At 41.3% G+C, this 26,879-nt stretch overlaps 1 protein-coding gene across 1 annotated transcript in view; it reads left to right on the forward strand.

Annotated features, from left to right (window-relative positions):
- The window catches only part of TULP4 (TUB like protein 4), a 75,977-nt gene extending 52,738 nt beyond the window's left edge, over positions 1-23,239 (forward strand). Inside the window, exons 6-14 of the mRNA XM_069954596.1 lie at positions 3,446-3,612; positions 5,937-6,161; positions 7,666-7,900; positions 10,022-10,166; positions 12,643-12,787; positions 14,115-14,208; positions 15,026-15,169; positions 18,118-20,699; positions 22,063-23,239. Coding sequence (XP_069810697.1) covers positions 3,446-3,612; positions 5,937-6,161; positions 7,666-7,900; positions 10,022-10,166; positions 12,643-12,787; positions 14,115-14,208; positions 15,026-15,169; positions 18,118-20,699; positions 22,063-22,179 — 3,854 coding nt within the window. The 3' untranslated portion in view covers positions 22,180-23,239. The remainder of the gene's footprint in view (positions 1-3,445; positions 3,613-5,936; positions 6,162-7,665; positions 7,901-10,021; positions 10,167-12,642; positions 12,788-14,114; positions 14,209-15,025; positions 15,170-18,117; positions 20,700-22,062) is intronic.
- The last annotated feature ends 3,640 nt before the right edge of the window (positions 23,240-26,879 follow it).

The following is a 26,879-nucleotide window of genomic DNA, read 5'->3' on the forward strand; positions in this document are numbered from 1 at the left end:
TGGTGCAAAGTCAGTGTTATTTGGCAAGTTTTTGAGAATTTAGCATATGGGCAATGATCATTAAAATAACCCTTACCGTTAGGGCCCTATTACACGGACGATTATTGCGCGAAAAATCGTTATATCGGTCGAATTCAAACGATAATCGTTCTGTGTTATTGCAGGCAAAGATCAAAAAATCGTTTGAATGTCGTAGATCATTGATTTAGATCTGAACCTAAAATTATCGTTAATCGTTCGCTGTAACTCGACATTCGTTCGCTCAAGCTCTGCATTTGTTCACTAATCGTTCAGTGTAATTGCACACTGTCCATTGCTTTGCTGGAATCAGAAGGAATAAACGATCATAGTAACGGTCGCAATAAAGATCGTAACTAACGATTCTTGTTCTGTTTAACTATTTCAGTTTAATGATAAACAATCTCGTTTGCAATCGTTTATCGTTATTCGTTAAAAATCGCTCCGTTTAATAGGACCCTTAGTGGTAAGATGCACTGACTTTTCTCCATATATGCTAGATGTGGCATACACTCCCATGTACAGTCTCCCAGCAGAGAGCACTGTGTTAGATTGGAGAGAATATACCACTTCCTGCAGGACATACAGCAGCTGATAAGTACTGGAAGACTGGAGATTTTTTAATGGAAGTAAATTACAAATCTATCTTTCTGACACCAGTTGATTTGAAAGTTTAAAAAATTGCTTGAGTTCCCCTTTAAAGGGAACCAATCGGCACCATTGTGCTGATATGGTTCCCAGCTGCACAGTATAGATCTACAGTGCAGCTACCCCAGGCTGCCAGCCATGTCAGGGAAAAAGTAGTTTTATTATGGTGCACAAGATCGGGAGAGGGGCAGCAACTAGTCGTCTTTGGGGGGGAGCCACTGATGACTAGTCGCAGCTCTCTACCTGTCAGCGTGCAGTACGGGGAAGATTGACAGGCAGAGAGACCCGTTAGTGGCCAATCTGCCTGTCAATTATCCCCACACTGCTTGCTGACAGGCAGAGAGCTGTGACTAGTCACAGGCAGCTCCCCCCACTGAGATGACTAGTTGCCGCCCCTCTTTCGGCCTTGCGCACCAGAATAAAACTTAGTTTTTCCTCGATGAAAAGCTGCGGCTGCAGGTAGTAGCCATGGGGAGCTGCACAGCAGATCTATACTCTGCAGCAGAGATCCAAATGCTGATTGGTTCCCTTTAAATCAACTTGTCAGTAGACTTTACATATAAACATGCGATGTTCTTTAACAAGGAATTATTTAGAATTGCAAAAAATAAAAGTAAAACCATACACAATGTATAAGAAAACATGATTATTTAATTGTCATAGATACCTTAATCATATAGAATAAGATCATAGCACGCACACAAGGTGCAGCACATTCTACACACATGACTTCTACACAAGTAAAATTTTAGGACCATCACAAATATAGAATTAAATTAAATATTTCAGTATACAAACTTGCATATACCAAAAGTTCTAATAAGGGAAAGTAATAAGATTACAAATAGCAAAACAATCCAGACTAGTGCAACCAGGTTCCCAACATGTGTGCTGCCTCCTCCTTCCATGGTACAAAGGCTTCTCACCGTCCTATCCTGCACACCAGCGCCCGGCCACCCAACTGTACAAGCGACCTACATCACATCAGGCTGAACTAGATGCTCCGAAAAACTTTATAATCTGGAACAATTTTAAAAGATGTCAGTGATGGAATAATTCAGGCTAGATTACATTGCTTAACACTTTTAGACTTCACAACATACAGTGGAACTCCTGTCTTGATGGTTACAGTTCTCAGATGAGGCACAAAAGCCTAATAATCACACTAGGTGGCACTGTTGCTTGAACATAATATGTTATACAATGGCAACATCGGCTGATCATTGCCTTTCAACATGTCCTATTACAAGTAAGGCCGATAATTGTTTAGTGTAATGGGAGCCTTAAGCCAGTCCGGGTATGCTGGGACCTCGGCCGATTAGAAGAAAGTACTGGGGGAGTGTATGGTAGCGTATTTTACTCCCCAACGCACAGTGATATCCATCTAAGCAGCTCCATTATAGGTCTGTAAGGCCCAGAGAATAAAAGGCTCCGCATCTTTGACACCAAATAAATTTTTTTTTAAGTTTTTAAGTGAAAAGTGATCAGAGGAGGCTGTTGTAAAGTGATCTGTAAAAAGTATCTATAATCCTGATATCTTGCAGTTTTCATTCTCACCATTGGGGCTGAAACTAAGCTGAGACTTCTTGTTGTGTCTGTAGTGATAAGAGGAGGCTGCTGTAAAGTGATCTGTACAGCATTGCACCAAAATGTGACACCAGTAGATAGAGGAGACAATAGCAGCTCTCTGTAGTATGATCTCTTCACAGGTCACAGGGCGCGCTCAGAAACGTCTCACATTCATCTCAAAAAGACACTCTCTCTATTGTCGTCTATGTCCATGAGTCTTACTGTAATGCATGCCACTTAATGCTGTTAAAAACAGTCTATGCAAGATTACAGCCCCCATAACAATGTATAAAAAGTGAAATAAATTAATTTACAGTCAGAAGATAGAAACAGATTTGAATAAAAGAACATTTTTTTTTTTTTTTATCTGACTCTAATCAGTTAAATACTTAAAGGGAACCCGTCACCATTAAATAACTAGGTAAGCTATCTGCATCATGTTATAGAGCAGAAGGAGCTGAGTGGATTGATATACTGAATCTTTTCCCATAAAGATATATAACTTAAAAGATATATAATTTATTGATTAAAATTTCTGTTTCCATGCTAAAGAGTCCAGTCTATTGAGTGACCCCGCCCACTGGACTCCAAACACAGAATGATCAGGGATTTCACTCAACATGTTACAAGTTATACTGAATCTTTTTCTGTAAAGTTATATATCAATCTGCTCAGCTCTTCCTGCACTATAACATGATGGCAATAGATTAGATAGCATTGTCTAGGTGACAGGTTCCCTTTAAGCTTTGATTTTTTTAATGGAGAATATAAATCTTCGCTAAGCAGACATTTTGGGATAGCAGAAGTGAAAAGCTGCATCTCCCTTGCGATACTCTGGGTACGGCGCACTTGTTGGATACTGTTTGTTGTTCTTAATACCTTCTGTTATAGGAATGCTCTTACTGCAGCGTTGTTCCTCAATTAGTAGCGTAATCATCTATCTTTCCCTTGTTCGCTCTCCAGCTGGCCTTCCTGGCAGCACAAGCTGTACAAGTTTCTATTAAAGCAAGAAATCAGAGACTCCCATCTTTTTCTAGAACAAAGAGGGATCTCTCTACTCGGCACAAATAGTAGGAATGCCGACAATACAGCTTAGTGGAGTCGGAGAGTTTCTTACATAGATCCGTTCATTGGAACAAACCAAAACTGTCTGCAAAGTACAATGGCGTCTCGCTGTATACGTTTCAAGGTCGGCCTGTTTGATTTTCAGATGTAGTGGTTCAGTGGTGCACACAAGGGGATTTGCTGGCCGTCGCTGGGATGGAGAAACAGAGTCTGTTACCCGATCTTGGAAATGGTCCATCCCTTAAAAGTGCCATCATCAAGTTCTACAATGTCCGGGGAGAACATATCTACACTCTGGAGACCCCAGTGCAGGTAGGAAAAGTTTGGAATAAGTACTCTAGTTTTATGTGTAGGATTCAGTTCACACTACGGAATTTGCACAGAATTTCAAACAGAGTCAATGATGAGGACCCCTTTTAAAGTTCCATCTGTACCATTAATTGAATAGAAACAGCGCACTCCGCCGTCTACCGGAAGGATGTCGGTGGTTTAGGGGAAAACAGGGTGCGCGTGAAACATTCTATTCAATCAGTGGGACAGGTGGACAGCCTAAAATTCTGTGCAAAATCCGTAGTGTGAACTGACCCTTATTGTGAATGTTCTCTCAGAGCAACTCTGTGTAAAGCAAATCTGTCACCCCATGACCGATTACGGGACATTGCCTGAGTCCTGTATCCTGCTATTTATGGAAAGGGGGTGGGCAAACAGTGCTGTAACACATTAAACCCCGCCTTCTTGACACTGTTCACAGCCCACATAGTTTTTTATGCTTGCATCTGTTCAGCAGTGCCGCCAGCTAGGTTGGCAGTTGGGTGGGGGGGTTGGTAGTACTGGTAGATTTGCTTAAGTGTTGCTGCAGTCCTTTTTTTTTTTTTTGAACTGCCCCCCGGTTACTGTGTATGGGGTTGTTCTATTCACGAACACCTGGCTGGGGGTGAAGCACTGTAGGCGGGGCGGCCAACCCCCAGTGGGAGGAAACCCTCCGCCCCTCCATGATGTGGCTCCATTAGAATAAATAGAATGGCGCCATACACAGGAACGGGGCATGGTTCAAAAAAAGGACGGCATCGTCATCCCCAGGCCAGCGCCGTTCTGTACATAGTACTTAAAGCGAATGTACCTGATGTTAAAAGCCATGCACTATTTTAACAAATCTATCAAACACAACAGGCTAAGTCAGAATAATAACTATTTTAGTCGGCTGTGGTAGGGCCCGCCTTCGCTTTGTATATGGAAATGACTGTAATGCCTCCGCCTTTAGAACAGATACTGACAGCTACATTTATTCTGCCGCACTAAAGACTCTGTATTAAACAAAAAGAGATTGTTTGAGAACAAAAACATTCGAGGACAAATCTTTTTAAAGCTCACGGTTCCTATAGAAAGCCGAGCCAGCAAACATGTACACTCAGCTACAAAAATAACTTGTGCCTTTCATGGAGTGTAAATGGCTGCCGTACTGAATTTATCTACAATTTTGTAATATTAAACTTGGGGAAAGAGAAAAGCAACTTCCATTGCTGGACTGTCTGAGTTTATATTGGACTTTTACAATTAGGTGGAGTTATTCTTTAAATTTTTAAGTTTTTCATGTCGCTAATGCTGGGTTCACACTACATTATTGCAATCTGGGTTTTTTTTCATCTGTTTTTTGCAAAAAACGGATGAAAAACAGGTGCATTTGTGTGCATCCGTTTTTCATTGAATTGCATTCTAAAAAAAGACTGATCAAAACGGATTCGTTTTTTTTTTTTTTTTAACTGACAGCAAAATGATGTCGACTAGGTTTTTGTGTACGTTAAAAAAAACTGATCCGTTTTGATCTTTTTTTTTTTAATAATGGAATTCAATAGAAAAACGGATGCACACACATGCATCCGTTTTTTCCATTGGGTTTTTAATCCGTTTTTTTTTTAATTGAAGAAAAGAACTGATGCATTTGTGTGCATCCGTTTTGATCCGTTTTTTCATTGACTTCCATTATATATAAAAAATATATAAAAAAAATATAAAAATGGATCAAAGCGAATCCGTTTTTTTTTATTGTACACAAAAAGGAAGTCAAACCCTATTTTGTGTCCGTTAAAAAAAAAAAAAGGGATCCGTTTTTAGAACGGAAGTCAGTCAAAAATCGGATCAAAACTGATGCACAAAAATGCATCAGTTTTTTTTTTTTTTTTTGCAAAAAAAAAACGATTGCAAAAACATAGTGTGAACCCAGCCTAAGTTACCCCCGAGCACAGTATAGAGAGTACGTTGCAGGTCACTGGGCATCCGACCACTGGGACTCCTGCTGATTCCATGCATAGAGTAAATGGTGCAGGAGTGGCCGTTCTTATTGTATGGGTCTTCCATACATTACTAGGTATTGGGGGTTTGTATGGACCCGAGTGTGTTCACGGTTCACTCATCTCTAGTTACTGCCTTTACACCCAAAATCAAATGAAAAATAAGGTAAGGAATTTCACTGAATCGCTTTCTGGATTCTTCATGGTGAAATTTTTGAATTCACTAGGTAGGGGTCATTCATCTCTTCATTGCAATAAAATAATATGTAAAAGTAAAGAAATGAATGGAATACTTTGCTAAGCAAAAGACTGATTTTATCTAGCAAACTAATCACCTTGTCATTTCAGCGTCCAATCACTTCCATCTGTTGGGGCCACAGAGATTCCCGCCTCTTCCTGGCTTCTGGTCCGGCTCTCTACGTCGTTCGGGTGGAGCACAGAGTTGCGAATTTGCAGCTTCTCTGCCAGCAAGCGATTGCCAGCTGTCTCCGTGATGACAAAGATATCGCCAAACTTACCCTGCCTCCTCGGCTCTGCTCTTACCTCACCACCGCCTTTATACCCACCATTAAGGTCAATAGAAATCTCTACCTTGTCCAAACTATCATTTCATTATTAAATAAACGGCATTTCTTAAAGGGAATGTGTCATCATAAAATTACTGTATAAATAATGGTTTTATGTTTAACACATTTAAGATTGTTTTGGTGACTTTTTTTTATTTTTTATTTTCCTTGTTACTATCTATATTATAAAATAATTCCTGATATCTTACAGTTTTTATTCTCACCACTGGGGCTAAAACTAAGCTGAGACAACCTGTTGTGTCTGTGGTGATGATAGGAAGCTGCAGTAAAGTGATCTTTACTACATTGCAGCGTCATGTGACACCAGTAGATAGAGTAGACAATAGCGGCTTCCTGTGGAATGACCCCTTCAAAGGGCACAGAGCGCTCAGTAATGTTTACATTCATCTCAAGGGGACAGACCCTATTGCAGTCTGTCCATGAGGCTTGCTGTAAAGCATGTCACTAAATGCTGTTAAAGTCAGATTAGGCAAGGTGGCCGCTCCCATAACGATGTACAAAAAGTGTGTGTGTGGGGGGGGGGGGGGGGGGGCGGGGGGGTGGAATAAAGTCAGAAAATAGAAACAGATTAGATTAAGAGATTAATTTTTAGTATCTTATTCATCTACAAAGGAGCCAAAAAGTACACACACACACTTGCAGGGGCGTGAAAACACATGAAACTGCATAACAAACCTAACTCTAAGGGTGCTAAAGGCATGTCACATGTTTTGGTTTGAGTGTTCAGATCCGGACCGATCGTGAGAATAAGTCAGGGGAAGACCACTAAATGCTGATGAACATTTATGGCAAAAATTGCACAGGAAAAATCCAGCCCAATGGGTCCCTCATACATATGAGCTGCTGTGTCCAACTAAGCTATAAACTGTATACAGTATATGTATTGTATTGTATTTTTCTTCAGATCAACTGTTACCATAAAGTTATACAGATTTGTAATTTACTTCTATTTAAAAAATCTCCAGTCTTCCAGTACTTATCAGCTGCTGTATGTCCTGCATGAAGTGGTGTATTCTTCCCAGTCTGACAGTGTTCTCGGCTGCCACCTCTGTTCATGTCAGAAACTGTCCAGAGCAGGAAAAGTTTCCTAGGGGAATTTGCTACTGCTCTGGACAGTTGGCAGGTGGCAGCAGAGAGCACTGTGTCAGACTGGAAAGAATACACCACTTCCTGCAAGACAAACAGCAGCTGATAAGTACTGGAAGACAGGAGATTTTTAAATAGAAGTAATATATATATATATATATATATATCTGCATACCTTTCTGACACCAGTCGATTTGGAAAATAAAAAATGTCTCTGGAGTACCCCATTTAAATAGTGTAAAGGGGTACTATTAGTAAAGGGGTACTATTATAAAAAAAAACAGTGTCATCTTTAATTTTGCAGACTGTTTATAGAACTAAACGTGCTAAAATTTTGTGAAACAGCATAAATTTTTCCTGTTTACAATATAAATAATCACTGTGAATTTTTATACCCCATCTAGCCTCCCATACCTGACCCCAATAATATGCGAGATTTTGTCAGTTATCCAACATCGGGAAATGAGAGGTTGCACTGCACTATGAAGAGGACCGAAGACGACCCAGAGGTTGGGGGTCCCTGCTACACACTTTATTTGGAGTACCTGGGTGGACTGGTGCCCGTTCTTAAAGGGCGTAGGATTAGCAAGCTGCGTCCTGAGTTTGTTATCATGGATCCCAAAACAGATGGGAAAACAGGTATTAATCTCGCTCTTTACTTGTCGTTATGTTTCCATTAATGTCAGACATCATAGTGTCAGCCACAGCCCCATCATCCTTTTCATATGTCATATCTCATATACATTGATTATTGACATTATACTTATGATTTTTTTGCCTGTATTTTCCTAGTTGCCAAGTAAATTATCTGTGCTGAAAGAGTTGTTCTTGTTGTTAATATTTTAATAGTTGATAATAATAATTATCAACTTATAGCCCAGGTGTGTTGATCCAGAGAAAGGCAAAAAAAAACAAACACTTATGGGGTATAGATGCCAACTGCCCCATCACAGGGAGAAACACTTCTTCCCAACTCCAAATACTGTATAGTAATCAGAATAAATCCCTGGATCACTGTCCTATCACCAGAAATCTAGAGCCCATAACTCAGTTCATTGTAGGATAACAGGGGATAACAAACTGAAATGTTAATACCCCTTCAATGAGCTAGCCATCACAGCAGTAACACTATGAAACACTGCCACGCGATGCTCTTACAGTAAAGAATCTGCGTCCATGGTGAAACTTTTTTCCTCTAATTGTAGAGGTTACAGGCAAAAGGATCATTATATCACAGTCTCTATTTTAGTCTAAGTCAGCGTTTTGAAGCTTACATGGTCTTTTACAAGAGATGTAACAATATTTCTGGCCGTTATATAACGTGTATAAGGCATTCTTACCAGGCTCCATCTCATATGTTCATTTTATCCGAACTTTTTGGTAGCGATGTCTCCTATACGCTGCACGCAAAATGAGATTCTGCTCCCTTATCTTTACAGCACACCCTCAGAAGCAGCATAGCGGACATTATAGAGCAGTACTAATCAGCTTAAGTTTGAAAGCAAGTTAAACACCCGTTAAGACATGATAACAAAATTTTTTACAGAACACAAGAAGTCGGGGCAGTACTAAAGGCCTTATTACACAGCACAATAATCTATGCTCGGCTTGCATGTATACAGTCCAGCCCCCCCCCCCCCCCCACGCATGACACTGTCTACCTCCTTCAAAGGGTCCACACTGTGCTCCAGAGGGTGCACACTGTACCTGAAAGTTGAATTAAGGCTTTGTTTTGTTCATCATTCACCACCCATAAAGTACTATGGGGGTGCCCCTTGTGTAATTATTTGTGTTTTTACCATGTACACAATGCTGCCTCCTAAATGTAGACAATGCTGCCTCCTAAATGTAAACAATGCTTCCTCCCAAATGTGATCATCTTCACAGCTCAGACTGCTTGTTTTAGACTTGGTGCTGCTTGTTTTCTTATTGCAAAGCCATTACATCAATACCCCTCAACCCCCCCCCCCTCCTTTTTGCATGTAATTATGTTCATTTTTAATTTGGTAATAACAGACTATGTACCGGGATCTTTACATGTAGGAGCCAAATACAATCAAAGTGATTTCTTCTTTTTCTTCTTTTGTCATCTTGTATTTTTTGGGAGAAATATATAATTTTCAGCAGAACATGTGAGCTAGTTTAAAAACAAAAAAGCTCCCTAATTTAAGGCAACGATTACCCGACATCGTACATGTCGGGTGATCGTTGCGTCGTTTGTCTTTCAAACATGTTGAAAGACTAACGACTCATACAGCAACGAACTGCTGCCGTCGCTCCATGGAATAGGAGCGGCGGCAGCAGACGCTGCTACATGCTATGGGCTGCCTGGACAATCTAGCGATGACCTGGGCAGCTCCCCGCGGTCCCTCCCGCACTCACCCGCTCGCTGCTGCCGCGTGGAATAGCGGCGACAGCTAGCGGGGAACGAGGAGCAAACGAGCGCTAATAGCACTTGTTTCCTCCTCACAGTCAGCCCGTGGAATAGGGGCTTTAGGAACTGTTTCACTGATTATCTTTGTAGGAATCTGTCCCAGCTATAGGTAAATGATGGGGATTAGAATATTGGATTTCCCAAAGATCAATTGAGACTTGAATGGATGAGTGAACTGAATGGGCTAAATGCACTGGGAATATTATTGCTGTTCGTAGCTGGGATGGATTGTATATAATCAGTAATTGCAGAAAGTTCCAGATTATTTGGAGGTGGTTTAGTTTTTTTCTGTTTTAATGTTTTTGCTGCTTTTTGTGTCTTTCTAGATGAAATCTACAGCAATGGACTCATCTCCACCGTTATTGACAGCTGTAATTGTTCTGACTCCAGTGACATAGAATTAAGCGATGATTGGGCAGCCAAGAAGTCTCCGAAGATTGCAAGAGCTAGCAAGTCTCCCAAATTACCCAGGTCTCTCAAAGTCTTATTTTAGTTATCTTTATCCTTTTATAAACCGTTCCTGTGATCCACATCAGTTGTTAAGAATAGTCATCTGTGTCACATGGCGAAAATTAACACCATACCCGTGTGTATCTTCGCGGCACCTGATAAGTGATTGCATCTCTATTACTTATTATCCCACAGCCAAACATTAGCAGAAGAATGGGTCCTATGTACTTTTCCTGTTAACAGTATGGCTGGGTTCACACTGTGGGTTTTCTTTTGTTGTTGTTTTTTTTTTTTTTAATTAAAAAGATTTTATTTGAAACTAGAAGGTTCAACATTCCAAGTTTTTTTTTCCGCTCATCAGCTGATTGCTGTCCCTTTTGCATGGCCTAATTATAGGCAGTTGGGGTATGTGCACACTGAGGATTTGAAGGAATCCGCTCTTAATTTCCACTTGAAATTCCTCCCGTAAAATATGTACAGAGCAATGTCCCATTGTGTTCAATGGGATTTCCATTCTGTTGTTCACACTGCAGAATTTCCGAGCAGAATTTTTTGCTGCAGATTCGCTTTCTGCCCAAAGAATGGACATGTCAACTCTTTGGACGGATTCTACTGGAGGAATCCTATAGAAGTCAATGGCCTCATGCACACTGAGCAAAAGACGAGGAATTGAAGAGGAATCCGCTCTTAAATTCTGCTTAAAATTCCTTCTGTAAAAGAATGAACACAGCAAAGTCTCATTGTGTTCAATGGGATTTCCACTCTGTTGTTCACACTGCAGAATTTCCGAGCAGAATTTTCTGCCGCAGATCTGCTTTCTGCCCAAAGAAGTGACATGTCACTTCTTTTGGCAGAATCTGCTAGAGAATTCCTATAGAAGTCAATGGGGCTTGAATTCTGCTTACAATTCTGCTTGAATTCTGCTTGAATTCCGCTTGAATGCCGCTCAAAGGGTATATGCACACTGAGCAATTCTCGAGGAATTGAAGCAGAAAGTTTGCAGGCAGAATTTAAGCCCCCCATTGACTTCTATAGGATTCCTCTAGCAGATCTACAGCAGAAAATTTTGCTCGGAAATTCTGCAGTGTGAACAACAGAGCAGAAAACCCATTGAACACAATGGGACTTTGCTCTGTACATATTTTACGGGAGGAATTTCATGCTGAATTCCTCACCTTTTCCTCAGTGTGCACATACCCCAGAGCAGAAAACCCATTGAACACAATGGGGACTTTGTTCTGTACATATTTTACGGGAGGAATTTCAAGCTGAAATTCCTCTTCAATTCCTCACCTAATTCCTCGCCTTTTCCTCAGTGCGCACATACCCTAGAAGAGGAATTTCAAGCAGAAATCTTCCAGCAGAATTTCCTCGCCTTTTTCTCAGTGTGCATGAGCCTAATGGGGGCTTGAATTCTGCTTGCATTCTGCGTGAATTCCGCTCATAGGCTATGTGCACACTGAGGAAAAGGCGAGGAATTCAGCTTGAAATTCAGCTTGAAATTCCTCCCGTAAAATATGTACAGAGCAAAGTCCCATTGTGTTCAATGGGTTTTCTGTTCTGTTGTTCACACTGCAGAATTTCAGAGCAGAATTTTCTGCCGCAGATCTGCTAGAGGAATCCTATAGAAGTCAATGGGGGGCTTAAATTCTGCTTGAATTCTGCCTGAAAAATTTCTGCTTCAATTCCTCGAGAATTGCTCAGTGTGCACATAAATTCTGCTCCTATTCTGCCAGAGCTGAATAGGCGAGGAATTTCAAGCAGAAAATTTCCTCTACAGGTCCTTGAGAATTCCTCAGTGTGCACATACCCTCTGGGCGGATTCTGCTGGAGGAATCCTATAGAAATCAATGGGGGCTTAAATTCTGCTTAAATTCCGGTTGAATTCCATTTGTATTCTGCTCCTATTCTGGCAGAGATGAATAGGCAAGGAATTTACAGCAGAAAAGTGTTCTCTTCAATTCCTCAGCGTGCACATACCCTAAGGGCCCGTCCGCCCATAGAAGTGACATGTCAGCTGTGGTGTGTTTTTATCCTCACCTGTGACAGCAGTTTGTGGGAAGAAGCCTTTTTTTTTTTTGAGATATATATATATATATATATATATATATATATATATATATATATATATATATATATATATATATATATATATATATATATATATATATATGTGTGTGTGTGTGTGTGTGTGTGTATATATATATATATATATATGTGTGTGTATATATATATATATATGTGTGTGTATATATATATATATATATATATATATATATATATATATATATATATATATATATATATATATATATATATATAATAAAAAGATTTTTTTTTTTTTTTTTATATTCTACATTACACTACTGGAGCCCTTGAGTGGGTGACGCGTGCACCTGACCTTCCGGTCTATTATCTGAGCGTCTGTGCTGCTGCATACAATATTTTTGATCTCAGATGAAGCCTTGGCCTCTCCTAACACGTATTCTGTTTATAGAATTAACATAGAAGCAAGAAAATCTCCAAAGCTTTCCCGAGCCGCACAAGAGATTACAAGGTCCCCTCGATTACCTATAAGGAAGCCTTCAATTGGGTCACCAAGCCTAACCCGAAGGGAATTTCCTTTAGAAGATATCACACAGGTGAGATTGCTGACACACTTAGAATCAATATAATAATGAAACTATATGATATTCCTATGACAGTTACCAAATTGATGAAGCACAAGACACTTTAGTCCATAAACCATATCAGCTTTAGTTTTAAGTGCTAAGATACCTGCATTGTCTGTTGCCCGCGTAGTCTGGGAGCAAATGATTGGCGGCCACAAAACAGGAAGATTGAAAGATAAAACACTAGCTTTATGATACTGGGTACATTACATTGTTGTTCAGGTCATCTTAAAGGGGTACTCGGCAAAAAAAAAAGACAAAATTAAGTGGTGTCAGAAAGTTATTTAGATTTGTAATTTACTTCTATTTAAGAATCTCCAGTACTTATCAGCTGCTGTATGTCCTGCAGAAAGTGGTGTATTCTTTCCAGACTGACACAGTGTTCTCTGCTGCCGCATCTGTCCATGTCAGGAACTGTCCAGAGCACCAGAGATTTCCGATGGGTATTTGCTGCTGTTCTGGACAGTTCCTGACATGCTAAACAAGAGTCCGTGGAGTCTTGGTTGCGAGTCTCAAAACGCGGGAATAGCCAGATATCCCTCTAGAGAAGGGAAGCCTGTTGCCACAGGGTGCCTCCATGATGGGGAGAACACCACACCACCCTAATAGGTAGCCCCTTAAGTCCCACTCTGTTGCGAGTATTGGAACATAAATAGGGAAACAACAGGGTGGCCCCTTTTGTGTCAAAGCCTAACTCAAGGTGCGAGTATTGCGATCATGACAAGGGCTTGCCAAGGCAGGCATCCATCCACAGACAGCTGTTTCGGGGTATTTGCCCCTCGTCAGTGTGGAGCAGGATTCTGGCTAGTTGGGGCAATGACAAATCAACCAACAAAACACAACAATCACTGAACTCACATGGACAGAGGTGGCAGCAGAGAGCACTGTGTCAGACTGGAAGGAATACAATTCCTGCAAGACATACAGCAGCTGATAAGTACTGGAGATTCTTAAATAGAAGCAAATTACAAATCTATATAACTTACTGTCAGTTGATTTGAAAGAAAAACAAATTTGCCAGAGTACCCTTTTAAAGGGATTCTGAGGACAGCCTATAATGGCTTGCTGTGTATCCTTTTTAGCCAAGGGGCGCAATATGTTTTCTGTATACACTACACATGGTACAGGTTATTACAGGGCCAATCATTCGTTTTAGTTGCTGAAAATTTTACATGACGCATAATAAAGGAATAAATAAGGAATAAAGTGACTGTTTCAAATGAAGTAAAGTAAAAAAGGTTTGATACCCTGTGATGAGTAACCATGTATTCATGATGGCGCTCCTCTCTCCTTGCAGCATAACTACCTTGCTCAGGTCACATCCAATATATGGGGAACCAAGTTTAAAATAGTTGGATTAGCAGCGTTCCTACCAGCCAATCTGGGAGCCGGTAAGTACTGGAGCAATTCTTTCCGAACAATAAGAGGCAGAATAATTGCATTCTTCTATTTGTATTCTGTTTCCTGTTCTGCAATGAAAGAGACGGCTAGAAGTGCTTGATATATTCTATAGGAGACATGGTTGACGCAGAGCTGAAATATAAACTTCCATTAGTTAGACTTTGTTCGCCCTTATTTTTTCTTTACACATTTTGCATGATTTAAGAAATCAACAGGAGTTTTGATCACAAGCAGTTTTGCAATATACTCTATTCTTTTTCGTTTTCTTTATTTAAAGCAGCATTATACATATGGCCACTAGGTGTCTCCCTTCAGTGTACATATGTACAGCTGCTGGGTGTCCACATTCAGTAGCAGAGTGTCCTTGGGGTGCTCGCATTGTATGGTCAGCTCTCCTGTCACACAGCACCAAAATTTCTGTAACCACACAGTGACATTATACATAACAAAGAGCATTGTCTCCTAGTAAGCTGCAGAGCTGATAATAGAATAAGTAAGGCCCAGTTCCCACTGAGCAAAACTAGCGGAATTCCACGGCGGAATGCCGTTAGCCTCCCGCTCATAATGGGAGTCTATGGGAGGCGCGCGCTCCTGCCCTGTCCGAGCTGAAGAATGAACATGTTCAATCTTTAGCGAGGACAGAGCAGAAGCGTGCACCTCCCATAGACTCCCATTATGAGCGGGAGGCTAATGGCATTCCGCTAGTTTTGCTCAGTGGGAACGGGGCCGTGATATTATGGGAATACTCCTTAATTGTCTCTCGCCTTCTGTCTTTTATGCATACTAAGGTATTGTATTCTTTCCTAGTTATCTATAAAACGAGTTTGCTGCACCTCCAACCAAGACAGATGACCATTTACCTCCCAGAAGTGCGAAAAATTTCCATGGACTATATTAATTTGCCAGTATTTAACACAAATGTTTTCAGTGAAGATGAGGATGATTTGCCAGGTAAATTTTTTATATTTCCACAAACTTTGATCGATACATTAAATTCTCCCCTTTTAGGCAAAAATAGAAATAAAAACTCGTACAAATTGTACTCCAAGACCCCTGAAAAAATAGTTATTCTTTATTAGGCTACGTTCACACAGAGCAAAAGGAGCGGATTACGCAAGGAAATATTTCCGCCTGAAATGAACTGACGCTGAATTCCGAGCAGAATATAAGCAGAATGTAAGCAGAATCCCTGCGTATTCTGCTAGGAAAGTGTTCAGCTCGTAATCAGCTCTTGACAAATTCAGCGCGGAATACTCGAGGAATCCGCGCTGAATCCGCATGCATTCAGCGCTGAAATTCAGCGAGTATTTGGTGAGTAAACTAGACTATACCAGAACATATACTAGAATCCTCCTCCCCCCCCCCTTTTCCCCATGTCCGCGCTGATTCAGCGAGTAATTTCCGCTTGTATTACGCTTGTATTCCGCGCTGAATACGCGCGTATTCCGCGCTGAAACAGAAAATCAGAGCCCCATTGATTTGTATAGGCTTCCGCTAGCGGAAGAATGAACATGTTCATTCTTCTGGCGGAAAGCGGATTAGTTCAGTGCGGAAATTCCACTGCGTGAACTGCAGAGCAGAATTTCCATTCAACACAATGGAAATGAGCTCTGCACCTATTTTAACAGCTGAAATTTCAGCGCTGATTCAGCGCAGAAATTCAGCTGCTTTTGCTCAGTGGGAACGAGCCCTTACAGTTCTGCTACTTAAATTAATCTGTATGTACGTCAGGGATTCATAGGTAGGTTGGGCTGAAACAGAGTGAGGCAGGAGCCTTGGCCTAGATGATGGGAGAGACTTCACGTTTTTGTCAGCTCTTCCTCCATAAGGATGTCTAGATCAGGTCCGAACAACCTTCCTGGATGGTATTTTTAGTTGCAAAGGTGGTATTTTGAGGGGTTGTCCCCTGGCCCTGGTGTAGAGAGGGGCCATTGCTCTGGACGCCAACCTGCCATACATGAAATTAGTGGACAAATTCACTTGCTTAAAGCACAATGAGGATGTCCTCCTTCTTGACCCCTGAAAACACTGCATTCGCCTTTGCCCCCATTTTTTTACATTATAGGTTTCATCCTGTTGAATTGCTACATATATATATATATATATATATATATATATATATATATATATATATATATATATATATACATATACATGACGGAACTGTGAAGACAGTAGTCTTAGGATAAACTTAAAGTGGTTGTCCAGGAAGCAGAAGCCTGCTTAAGTCTTCCAAGCCTTGCAGCCATTGGACATTGCATGTAAACGGAGTTTTGCCTGCACGTGATGACTGGGATTTCCATACGTCTTGGAAGGCCTGATACCGAGATGTGGAAGAATCGCTGGACGTGAGCGCCGGGAGGCAGAGGTCGTCAGCTGTCTTCTGCTCTCCGGTCAACCCCTTTAAGCTGTCCATTAATATTAGTTTAAAGTTGGCAAAACCTGTCAATTTAGTTGGAATTGGCTGACCAGCTAATATGGATGTTGGAAGAAAAGAATGGTTTGGCATGTTGGATTTTGGCATGCCTCATTCTTGTGTTCTCAAGGAGACAAGTTGCTGGCTGAGGTGTCTGGAAGCTGCTTACTCCACCTCTCTCTATTCAGAGTACATGAAGGCTCGGTAACACGCTTATAGGCATATGACATGAAAGGGTTTACGTTTGAAGCTGCAGTGCTGCCAGTCCCTTTGGGAGATGACAGAGTCACTTTAGTTCCAGTCAGCACCTGTCTCTGCATGTTTACACCTGCATCCCATTCTGACAGATTGCTGACATATATGACATCTATTCACCGTGCTGTGACTGAAGCCCAAGACGGACCGAGTCAGGTTAGCAGCATAGGAGAGTAAACATCAGCAAAGCCTGCGAAGACATCGGAAGCCAGATCAGTACCTAGTGATGTATCTCCAACAATCAGGCTGTTTCCCCTGTGTATATAGCCTGCATTGCCGGGCCCTTGGGTCACCTCATTAGGTACACTGAGAACCAACTGTTACAAATATAATTAAAGTAGGCAACATGACAAACCGCTTCTACACCCTAATACGGTAGGACTCTTTTCATAAATGATGAAAAGTCAAAGAAATATATTAAAAATACAACAATATTATATTTAACTAGATCGGACACTTCTGCATGCTACAATACCAAATTTTATATATATATATATATATATATATATATATATATAATATATACATACACACACACACACTATATAATTTTTTTTTTACATAGATTTTTATTTTGATGAGAAAGGGGGTGATTTTAACTTTTATTGGGAGAGTTAAAAAAAAAAAAATTATATATATATATATATATATATATATATATATATATATATATATAATTTTTTTTTTTTTTTAAATCTTTTTTTTTTTTTTACACTTTCACAATTTTTTTTTTAACTCCCCCAGGGGACTTGTAGATGCAGTCTTTAGCTTGCTTCTACTGATCAATGCTATTGCGTAACATTAATCAGTATTATCGACGCTCTTCTCATGAGAAGATCGCCAATCCAACAGGATGGAGGTAAGTATTTTTGCATCCTGCGGGGGTCACAATCAGTCATTGACAGGCGCTTCTGTCACTGACTCCCTTAAACCTGTGATCGCTATAGATTGCTGGGTTTAAGGGGTTAATGGCAGGCAGCTGTGTGATCGCGGCTGCCTGTCATTATCCCCGGCTCTTGGGACACTAATGTTGTGCAGAGCTGATCACATTCCTACTGCAGTGTGTGTATATGTAAAAGGTTCTTTGGTTATTATAATTTTATTATATATTTTTTATTATACCTTTTTTAATTATAATTTACAACTTTTATTTAAGTTTTAACAAACTGTTTGGTTTAGTTATCCACCATGATGTAAGATCTTTGCGTTTTTATTCCCTCTCTTGCAGTAACTGGAACTTCAGGGGCACCTGAGAATAACCCACCTTGCACTGTGAATATTCCCATTGCACCTATCCATAGCTCCGCCCAGGCTATGTCACCGACTCAAAGCATTGGCTTAGTGCACTCTTTATTAGCCAATCAAAATGTGCAGCTAGATGTCCTGGCCAATCAAATGGTAGCCCCAGCACCACTAGATCATCCAGCAGAAAATACCGTTCAGTATCCGGCCCAGAATCGATATTCTAATCCAGGACAAGTAATATTTGGAGGAGTTGAAATGGGCCGCATGTTACAACCTCCCCAGCCTCCTTTGCCTCATCCACCTCAAAGTACGGTGCAAATGCCTATTGACCACAATGAGCGGGACCATCCCCAACATCCCGAACATCCCCAAAAGTCAAAACCCATACGTCAGATTCCTCAGTTTGCAGAAGGAGATGCTGTTGTTTTCACCACCGTTCAAGAAATGCAGTTGAACAAACTAAACCCCCCTCCTCCATACCCGGGAACCATCCCAGCTCCTCCGACCTCAGCAGCTCCTCCACCACCAATCCCACAACCTCCTGTTGACCTCTGCTTGAAAAAGAGTGACTTTACCCTGTTTTCTAGTGGGCACTACCAGACCCCACTAGGTTACGAGCGAATTACAACATTTGATAGCAGCGGCAATGTTGAAGAAGTGTGCAGACCGCGAACCCGAATGCTGTGCACTCAGAATACCTATACGCTTCCTGGCCCAGGAAGTTCTGCAACACTAAGAGTTTCTGCAACCGAGAAGAAGATTAAACAACCTTGCACTAGTGCCACACTGAATAGGCTGACCGTACCTCGCTATTCTATACCACCTGGGGATCCACCACCATACCCAGAGATTGCTGCCCAACTTGCTCAAAGCAGGGGGGCAGCTCAGAGAATAGACAGCAGTCTCATTCATGCTACTCTACGGAGAAATAGTCGGGAAGCTACTCTTAAAATGGCTCAAATGGCTGATAACCAGAGGGCTACGCTACAACATCCACCCAAATCAAAGAGTAATGTTGTGACTGGACAATACCAGCAAAGGACACCAACAGCGCTGTACACGTGTAGCCAGTGTAGCAGTAGCACTGGAGTTATCAGCAGTAGCATTAGTAACCATAATGGTAACATGAGCACTAGCACCATCGGTGCCGCAAATATTCGCCCTGACCTACCCTCGGCTTGTGCTCCGCAGCAGAGCACTGTTATAGTTCACTCTGCCAGCACGGCTCCTTTAGCATCTCAGTCTTCTTACAACCTTTTAAGTCCTGCTGAAAGTTGCAGAGACAGGACAGACTATATTAACTCTGCCTTTACAGAAGACGAATCCGTTTCCCAACACTGCCAAGTAGAAAAGCCAGTCCGGCATATAAACCTGGCAGAGGCGGGACTCACGATAAAACGTCCTCCACCGTACCAGTGGGACCCAATAGTAAGCGAGGATGTATGGGTTCCACAGGAAAGGACAGCCCATAACACATTGCCAATCCCCCAGAGGCCTCCTCCTCTAATACTTGGACAGGGCCAGCATTTAGATATGTCACGTGTGCCGTTCATTTCCCCTAAGTCGGCCACCAGCCCCATTTCACCATTCCAGCCAAATTATGGCGTTGGGATACCTTTTGCTGGTGGTTATAATGTACCACCTCCTCTCCAACAAGTGCAAAAACCTTGCTCCCCAAAAGAACCTCTAGCTCCGGCACAGTTTGTGCAACAGGAGCCTGCTATAGTAGTACAGCCGGCATATCCACCCAACCTGCCTTGTTGCCCCTTGCCACCAATGTATCCAGGAAGTAGTAACTGCAATGGCTTGCAGCTTCCTGCATTAGCCCTTCACCCATGGAACACATACAGTGCATGCCCCCCAGTTCCAAGTTCACAGGCTTCCCTTCCGCCAAAACCTCATTTGTTGCCCGAGAAACCAGTCCTATCTCCTCCTCAGCCTGAGCTCCAAAGTAACGTGGGCACCGAGGTCATGGTAGAAACGGCTGATAATTTTCAGGAGGTCCTTTCCTTGACAGAGAGCCCCGTACCCCAGAGAACAGACAAATTTGCTAAGAAAAATCGCAAGCGTTTGGATAGCAGGGCGGAAGAGGGAAACGTTCAGGCCATTACCGAGGGCAAGGTCAAAAAGGAAGCAAGGACTTTGGGTGATTTTAATTCTCTCATATCTAGCCCCCGTCTTGGGAGAGAAAAGAAAAAGGTCAAAAGTCAAAAAGATCAGCTAAAATCCAAGAAGCTCAATAAGACAAATGAATTCCAAGATAGTTCTGAAAGTGAACCAGAGCTCTTTATCAGTGGAGATGAGCTGATGAATCAGAGCCAGAGCAATAAAAAGGGATGGAAAACCAAGAGAAACCTTAGGACGGCTAGCGACCTGGATGAATTTAAGTGTCGAAAAGCGAACGATAAAGATGATGGCAGATTGGGAAGCCAAGGATTTGTGTATGTAATGGCCAACAAGCAACCTCTTTGGAATGAGGCAACACAGGTCTACCAGTTGGACTTTGGGGGTCGGGTGACTCAGGAATCTGCAAAAAATTTCCAAATAGAACTGGAAGGTAGACAGGTATGGGAAACCTTTTTTTTATCTTTTTTTTTTTTTTTTTTTAATAGGATAACATGCAAACGGATTAATATATTGCTTTAATGTGATGTACAGTATATGTAGAGGACAAACAATCTAAATTTGCAAAGTTACTTTATATCTATTTTAGATGCACTAGAGCAGAGGTTCCTCAAACCTATTTGGTCTACCCTTCACTGTTTAAGAAAAAAATTCAAGGCCTTGTTCACATGTCCCGTAAAGTTGTCCGTAATTGCGGATCCACAATCACGGTGCACATTGCTTTATATTGGGCTATTCACGCAGTCCATTTTAATTTTGGTCCGTAATCCACTCTGGGCATGTCCTATGACATATTAAGTGTCCGTATAAGTCAAGGTTTTGTGTTTTGTCAGTTTTGATAGTAGCATCCTAATGGTTAGTGATCACTCTGTGCGGCTATTAGAAGGACCCCCATCTACTGATTGCAGCTGGGGGCCACTCTGTATAGTAGAGAGGGGTCTTGTTGTGAGCCCTCTCTATACCTGTAATGGCAAAGAGGTGTAAGTTTGGAGCCTTTGTCTTTAAAGGAGGAATTGTTAAGTTTTGTTGTTTTGCTTTCAGTGTTTAGTGTCAATTTGGTTATATGGTAGCTGTATAACACCAAGTATGTACCCTTTTTTACCAGCATATAAGGCGACTTTTTAACCCTGAAAAATCTTCTCAGAAGTCAGGGATCATTCTATACGCCGAGTATGGTCGCTGCATACAGAGGTGGAGCTCAAAAATGTCCGCATCCCCTCCGTATGTGGCGACCACTATTAAAAAAAAAAAAACTCACCAGTGACCCGTTTCGAGCAGCCGTGCGTCTCCCGTCCCGTTTCCAGCACAGGCAGTGAGATGCAGAGACATTGCCTGTGCCAGAGGTCCCCAAAGCCTCTGTCATTCTCCCGAAGCTCTCCCGGCAGCCGAGCATCTCCAAGCTTCTCTGATGAGACGTTCGGCTGCCCGGCATAACTTCGGGGACCTCTGGTGCAGAGAGTGCTCATCACACTGTCTGTGCCGGGAACGGGACGGGAGACGTGCGGCTGCTGGGAATGGGTCACAGATGAGTTAATTGATAACATTTTCCGGCGTAAAAGGCAAAGCCCTGAAAATCTTACTGAAAGTCAGGGGGTCGTCTTATACAGCGGAAAATACAGTATGGATAATCAATGTCCAATTTTAGCATTTTGCTAAATCACTACATATCTGCAGAAAAGGTTTATACCGCATAACAATTTTAGAGTGCCGCATGCCTGTAGTAATATGAAGTGTCACTAGAAGACTGTCTTGCAGAGTGTTATCCATCCAGTGTAATTTGGCCTCTTCTTTCTTTCCTTTCCAGGTAATGCAGTTTGGAAGGATTGATGGCAATGCCTACATTTTAGACTTTCAATATCCCTTTTCAGCCGTCCAGGCCTTTGCCGTTGCTCTGGCTAATGTGACTCAGCGTCTGAAATGAGTCTAGACTATAATATGGCATGGGAACGTTTCAACCGCAGCGGATAAAGCAACGGTCTAGTATAGATAGCTCAAAAAGGACGAGAAAAGGAACGTTAAATCATTTCAACTGGAAAGAACCATGACTTCCTGCGTGAAGACACTATCTTGTTTTGTTTTTTCTTTTTTTGACATGCAATATTGCTGGTGGTCAACCTGGAGCCATTATGTGTCATGACGGAGTGCGGCTGTTGACGGTTCTTTTGTGTTTGGTGCAATAGATGTTAGAATATTACATGGAGAAACTGCCTTATTTATAATATTATTATTTTTTGAGAACTTTAAACCATGTGGTTCATTGACCTTGTTTTTTTTTTTTCCTCCAGTTTGTAGAGTCACAAACAAACAAAAAAAAAAATGCAACTAAAAATATTTTTTAATACTTGAATGCATTAAAACCGGGGAGGTAGGTACTAACGGTTTGAGCAATGTGTTTGGCATTTGAGGTATTTGTACAAGCCCTGTAGAAACTGGAGTGTTCTTGGTTTGGTTGTAAGAAAACCTCTTTGCCGAACCTAAAAATTCTGTTCAGTTTTTCTAAATTAAGGTCATTGCCACATTAGGGTAAATCTATTAAATTTATAGAACACCGTCTGCAGCATGCAGGTATTCCAAGTGTGTATATTAGGGGTTCCCTTATTGTTAAAAGTACCGTCTTATAGGTGGGTCATGTTATGTCAGAATTTGCTTTCAAACATGTTTCAAAGCAGGAAGCTAGGAACCCAGAGAAGATTTATAATTGAAGTTATTCTTTACAAGTCCGATATCCCCTTTAACTTGCATGACGTTCCCCTTGAAGGGAATGTCAGCTTTTACTGATTATTGTTGTTTTATTCCAATCTGTTTCTATTTTGTGACTGTAATTTTCTTTTCTTTTACTCTTTGTACATTGTTATGGGGTGGGCATATTGCCTGAACTGTTTTTAACAGCATTTAGCTTTACAGCAAGACTCATGGACATAGACTACAATAGACAGACTCTCTCCCCTTGAGATCTATGTGAAACATTACTGAGCGTGCTCTGTGACATTGGTCATTGGTGACAGTGGTCATTCCACAGGGAGCTGCTAATGTCTCCTCTATCTACAGGTGTCACATGGCGCTGCAATGCTGTACAGATCACTTTACAGCAGCCTCCTCTTATCACCACAAATACAACAGGAAGTCTCAGCTTAGTTTTATCCCCAGTGGTGAGAATGAAAAGTGCAAGATACCAGGATTATTTTATAATATAGAAAAATTAGAAAAATGTCACCAAAAATTCTTTAAAAATGTATTTAACATAAGAACATTATTTAAGCAATAGGTAATTTTGTGATGACACATTCCCTTTAAGCTGTTCAGAGTATGGTAATATCAGAGGGTATGGAACCTGCTTTATATAAGATCTTCAGGATATCCCATGAATGCTTGATCTGAGGTTCCCTCCTCTAGGACCTTTACTTATTAGAAGAATTGACACATGACCTATTGCCTTCTTTATATAAGGGAATAAAGATGTAGCTGAAAACCGAAATTAACATCGTTTACCGTTTGATGTGAATTTAGCTCTAAACCCCATAATGACTGATAGAATAGACCTGAGACAATATAGATAGGGGGCAGGGAAATCTGCATCCAGGACACCTGCTTATAGTGTTCGCACTTACCGTATTAATTACCATGTTGTTGTGAGGATACAGGTGGCTCCCTTTTATATACCTTTATATTTTATTTGGGTTCTTTCCTCTGTATCTTACAGAATTGTGCACCTTGACCTTTTTTCCTGCTTTTAATACTGGAACAATATTAAGGCCGGGTTCACACTGCTTTCCTTCAGTTCGTTTGACAGATCTGTTCTTAAATGGTTACTTTTAACATACACAAAAATGTGTTCAACCAAACGTTTTTTGTGTACGCTAAAAAAATTATTAAAAAGCACCCTTTTTGATCCATTTATTTATTTAATAGATCCACACGTATTGCACACAGTTACATAATTTTATTTTTTTCCCCCCATAAAACTTAAACGTTAAATGGACTCCAAAAACGCAGTGTGAACTCGGCCTTAATTTTTTTCCCCACTCTACATTGAGCTTTCCCTTCTGTATAATGCCTGCTTGATGTTGAACCAGTACTGCTGGTAGCGTTTGACTATGGATTTCATCTGTGTGTTTGACGCTTCACAACAATACTGTCGAAAACTGAAGGGTATTTACTACTTTATTGAACTTTTTTGCTTGAGAACTGCACTGACTCGGTCTGCTGAGTAACCTGAAGGTCTGCGAACATGACACCTCACATGATTACTTTACAGGTGATAACTCTTCTGCCCCACGTGATTACACTACACATGATAACTCTTCTCCCCCACGTGATTACACTACACATGATAACTCTTCTCCCCCACGTGATTACACTACACATGATAACTCTTCTCCCCCACGTGATTACACTACACATGATAACTCTTCTGCTCCACATGATTACACATGATAACTCTTCTGCCCCACGTGATTACACTACACATGATAACTATTCTCCCCCACGTGATTACACTACACATGATAACTCTTCTCCCCCACGTGATTACACTACACATGATAACTCTTCTCCCCCACGTGATTACACTACACATGATAACTCTTCTGCCCCACGTGATTACACTACACATGATAACTCTTCTGCCCCACGTGATTACACTACACATGATAACTCTTCTGCCCCACATGATTACACTACACATGATAACTCTTCTGCCCCACGTGATTACACTACACATGATAACTCTTCTGCTCCACATGATTACACATGATAACTCTTCTGCCCCACGTGATTACACTACACATGATAACTATTCTCCCCCACGTGATTACACTACACATGATAACTCTTCTCCCCCACGTGATTACACTACACATGATAACTCTTCTCCCCCACGTGATTACACTACACATGATAACTCTTCTGCCCCACGTGATTACACTACACATGATAACTCTTCTGCCCCACGTGATTACACTACACATGATAACTCTTCTCCCCCACGTGATTACACTACACATGATAACTCTTCTGCCCCACGTGATTACACGTGATAACTCTTCTGCCCCATGTGATTACACTACACATGATAACTCTTCTCCCCCACGTGATTACACTACACATGATAACTCTTCTCCCCCACGTGATTACACTACACATGATAACTCTTCTGCCCCACGTGATTACACATGATAACTCTTCTCCCCCACGTGATTACACTACACATGATAACTCTTCTGCCCCATGTGATTACACTACACATGATAATTCTTCTGCCCCACGTGATTACACATGATAACTCTTCTGCCCCACGTGATTACACTACACATGATAACTCTTCTCCCCCATGTGATTACACTACACATGATAACTCTTCTCCCCCACGTGATTACACTACACATGATAACTCTTCTGCCCCACGTGATTACACATGATAACTCTTCTGCCCCACGTGATTACACTACACATGATAACTCTTCTCCCCCACGTGATTACACTACACATGATAACTCTTCTCCCCCACGTGATTACACTACACATGATAACTCTTCTGCCCCACAAGATTACACATGATAACTCTTCTGCCCCACGTGATTACACTACACATGATAACTCTTCTGCCCCATGTGATTACACTACACATGATAACTCTTCTCCCCCACGTGATTACACTACACATGATAACTCTTCTGCCCCATGTGATTACACTACACATGATAACTCTTCTCCCCCACGTGATTACACTACACGTGATAACTCTTCTGCCCCACATGATTACACGTGATAACTCTTCTGCCCCACGTGATTACACGTGATAACTCTACTGCCCCACACGATTACACGTGATAACTCTTCCGCCCCACGTTCTTACAAGTGATAACTTTTTTGCCCCACGCGATTACATACGATAACTCTTCTGCCCCACATGATTACTTTACACAAAAGTTGTAATAAAAATTGTACTCAAACTTTTACTATCTGCTTTCAGAATGGAGGGTATCTAATGTGGACACATTACAGCTCCCATAAGGGTCGTTGACTTAAGGGCCTTTTACACGGACCAGGTTGCTTAAAAAACTATCCTGAAGCTGATAATCAGCCAGTGTAAAAGTGACAGCGATTAGCTGAGGATGCTTGGCTGATCAGTCCTTTTGGGGTTCCTTTAAAATTTTAACTATCGGTTAACGATAAAGGGAAACTGATAGTACAGATATGTATATATTGGGGTCTGTGATGTGTATTTATCCGTGTTGTCAGTTTCTACTGTATACTTACCAGCCACGCTGCTTGTGATCCGACCACCGCTGCAACTTAAGGCCCCACCTCCTCCAGAATGACTGACAGCCTGAAGAGTCCTCTCCGGTGGAGTGGAGAGCCAGACTGCTAGTGATCTGCCAACTGATAGCATGAATATATACATATCTGTGCTGTCTGTTTCCATGGCTGCACAAACAATACGCTGGGAGGAAAACCCTGTGACGCTTTCTATATGGCCCATAATGTCAGTAAGTAGGGGGGAAAACACATACATTTTTTCAGAAGTGGTCAACTCTAGGATATATATGTAGCATCTAATGGGGTTTACGTTCCATAAAGTGTTAAATGACTGGTTAATATTACACTATAGCAACGTTATTC

This window comes from Dendropsophus ebraccatus, chromosome 15 (genome assembly GCF_027789765.1).
Source record: "Dendropsophus ebraccatus isolate aDenEbr1 chromosome 15, aDenEbr1.pat, whole genome shotgun sequence".
NCBI lineage: Eukaryota > Metazoa > Chordata > Amphibia > Anura > Hylidae > Dendropsophus > Dendropsophus ebraccatus.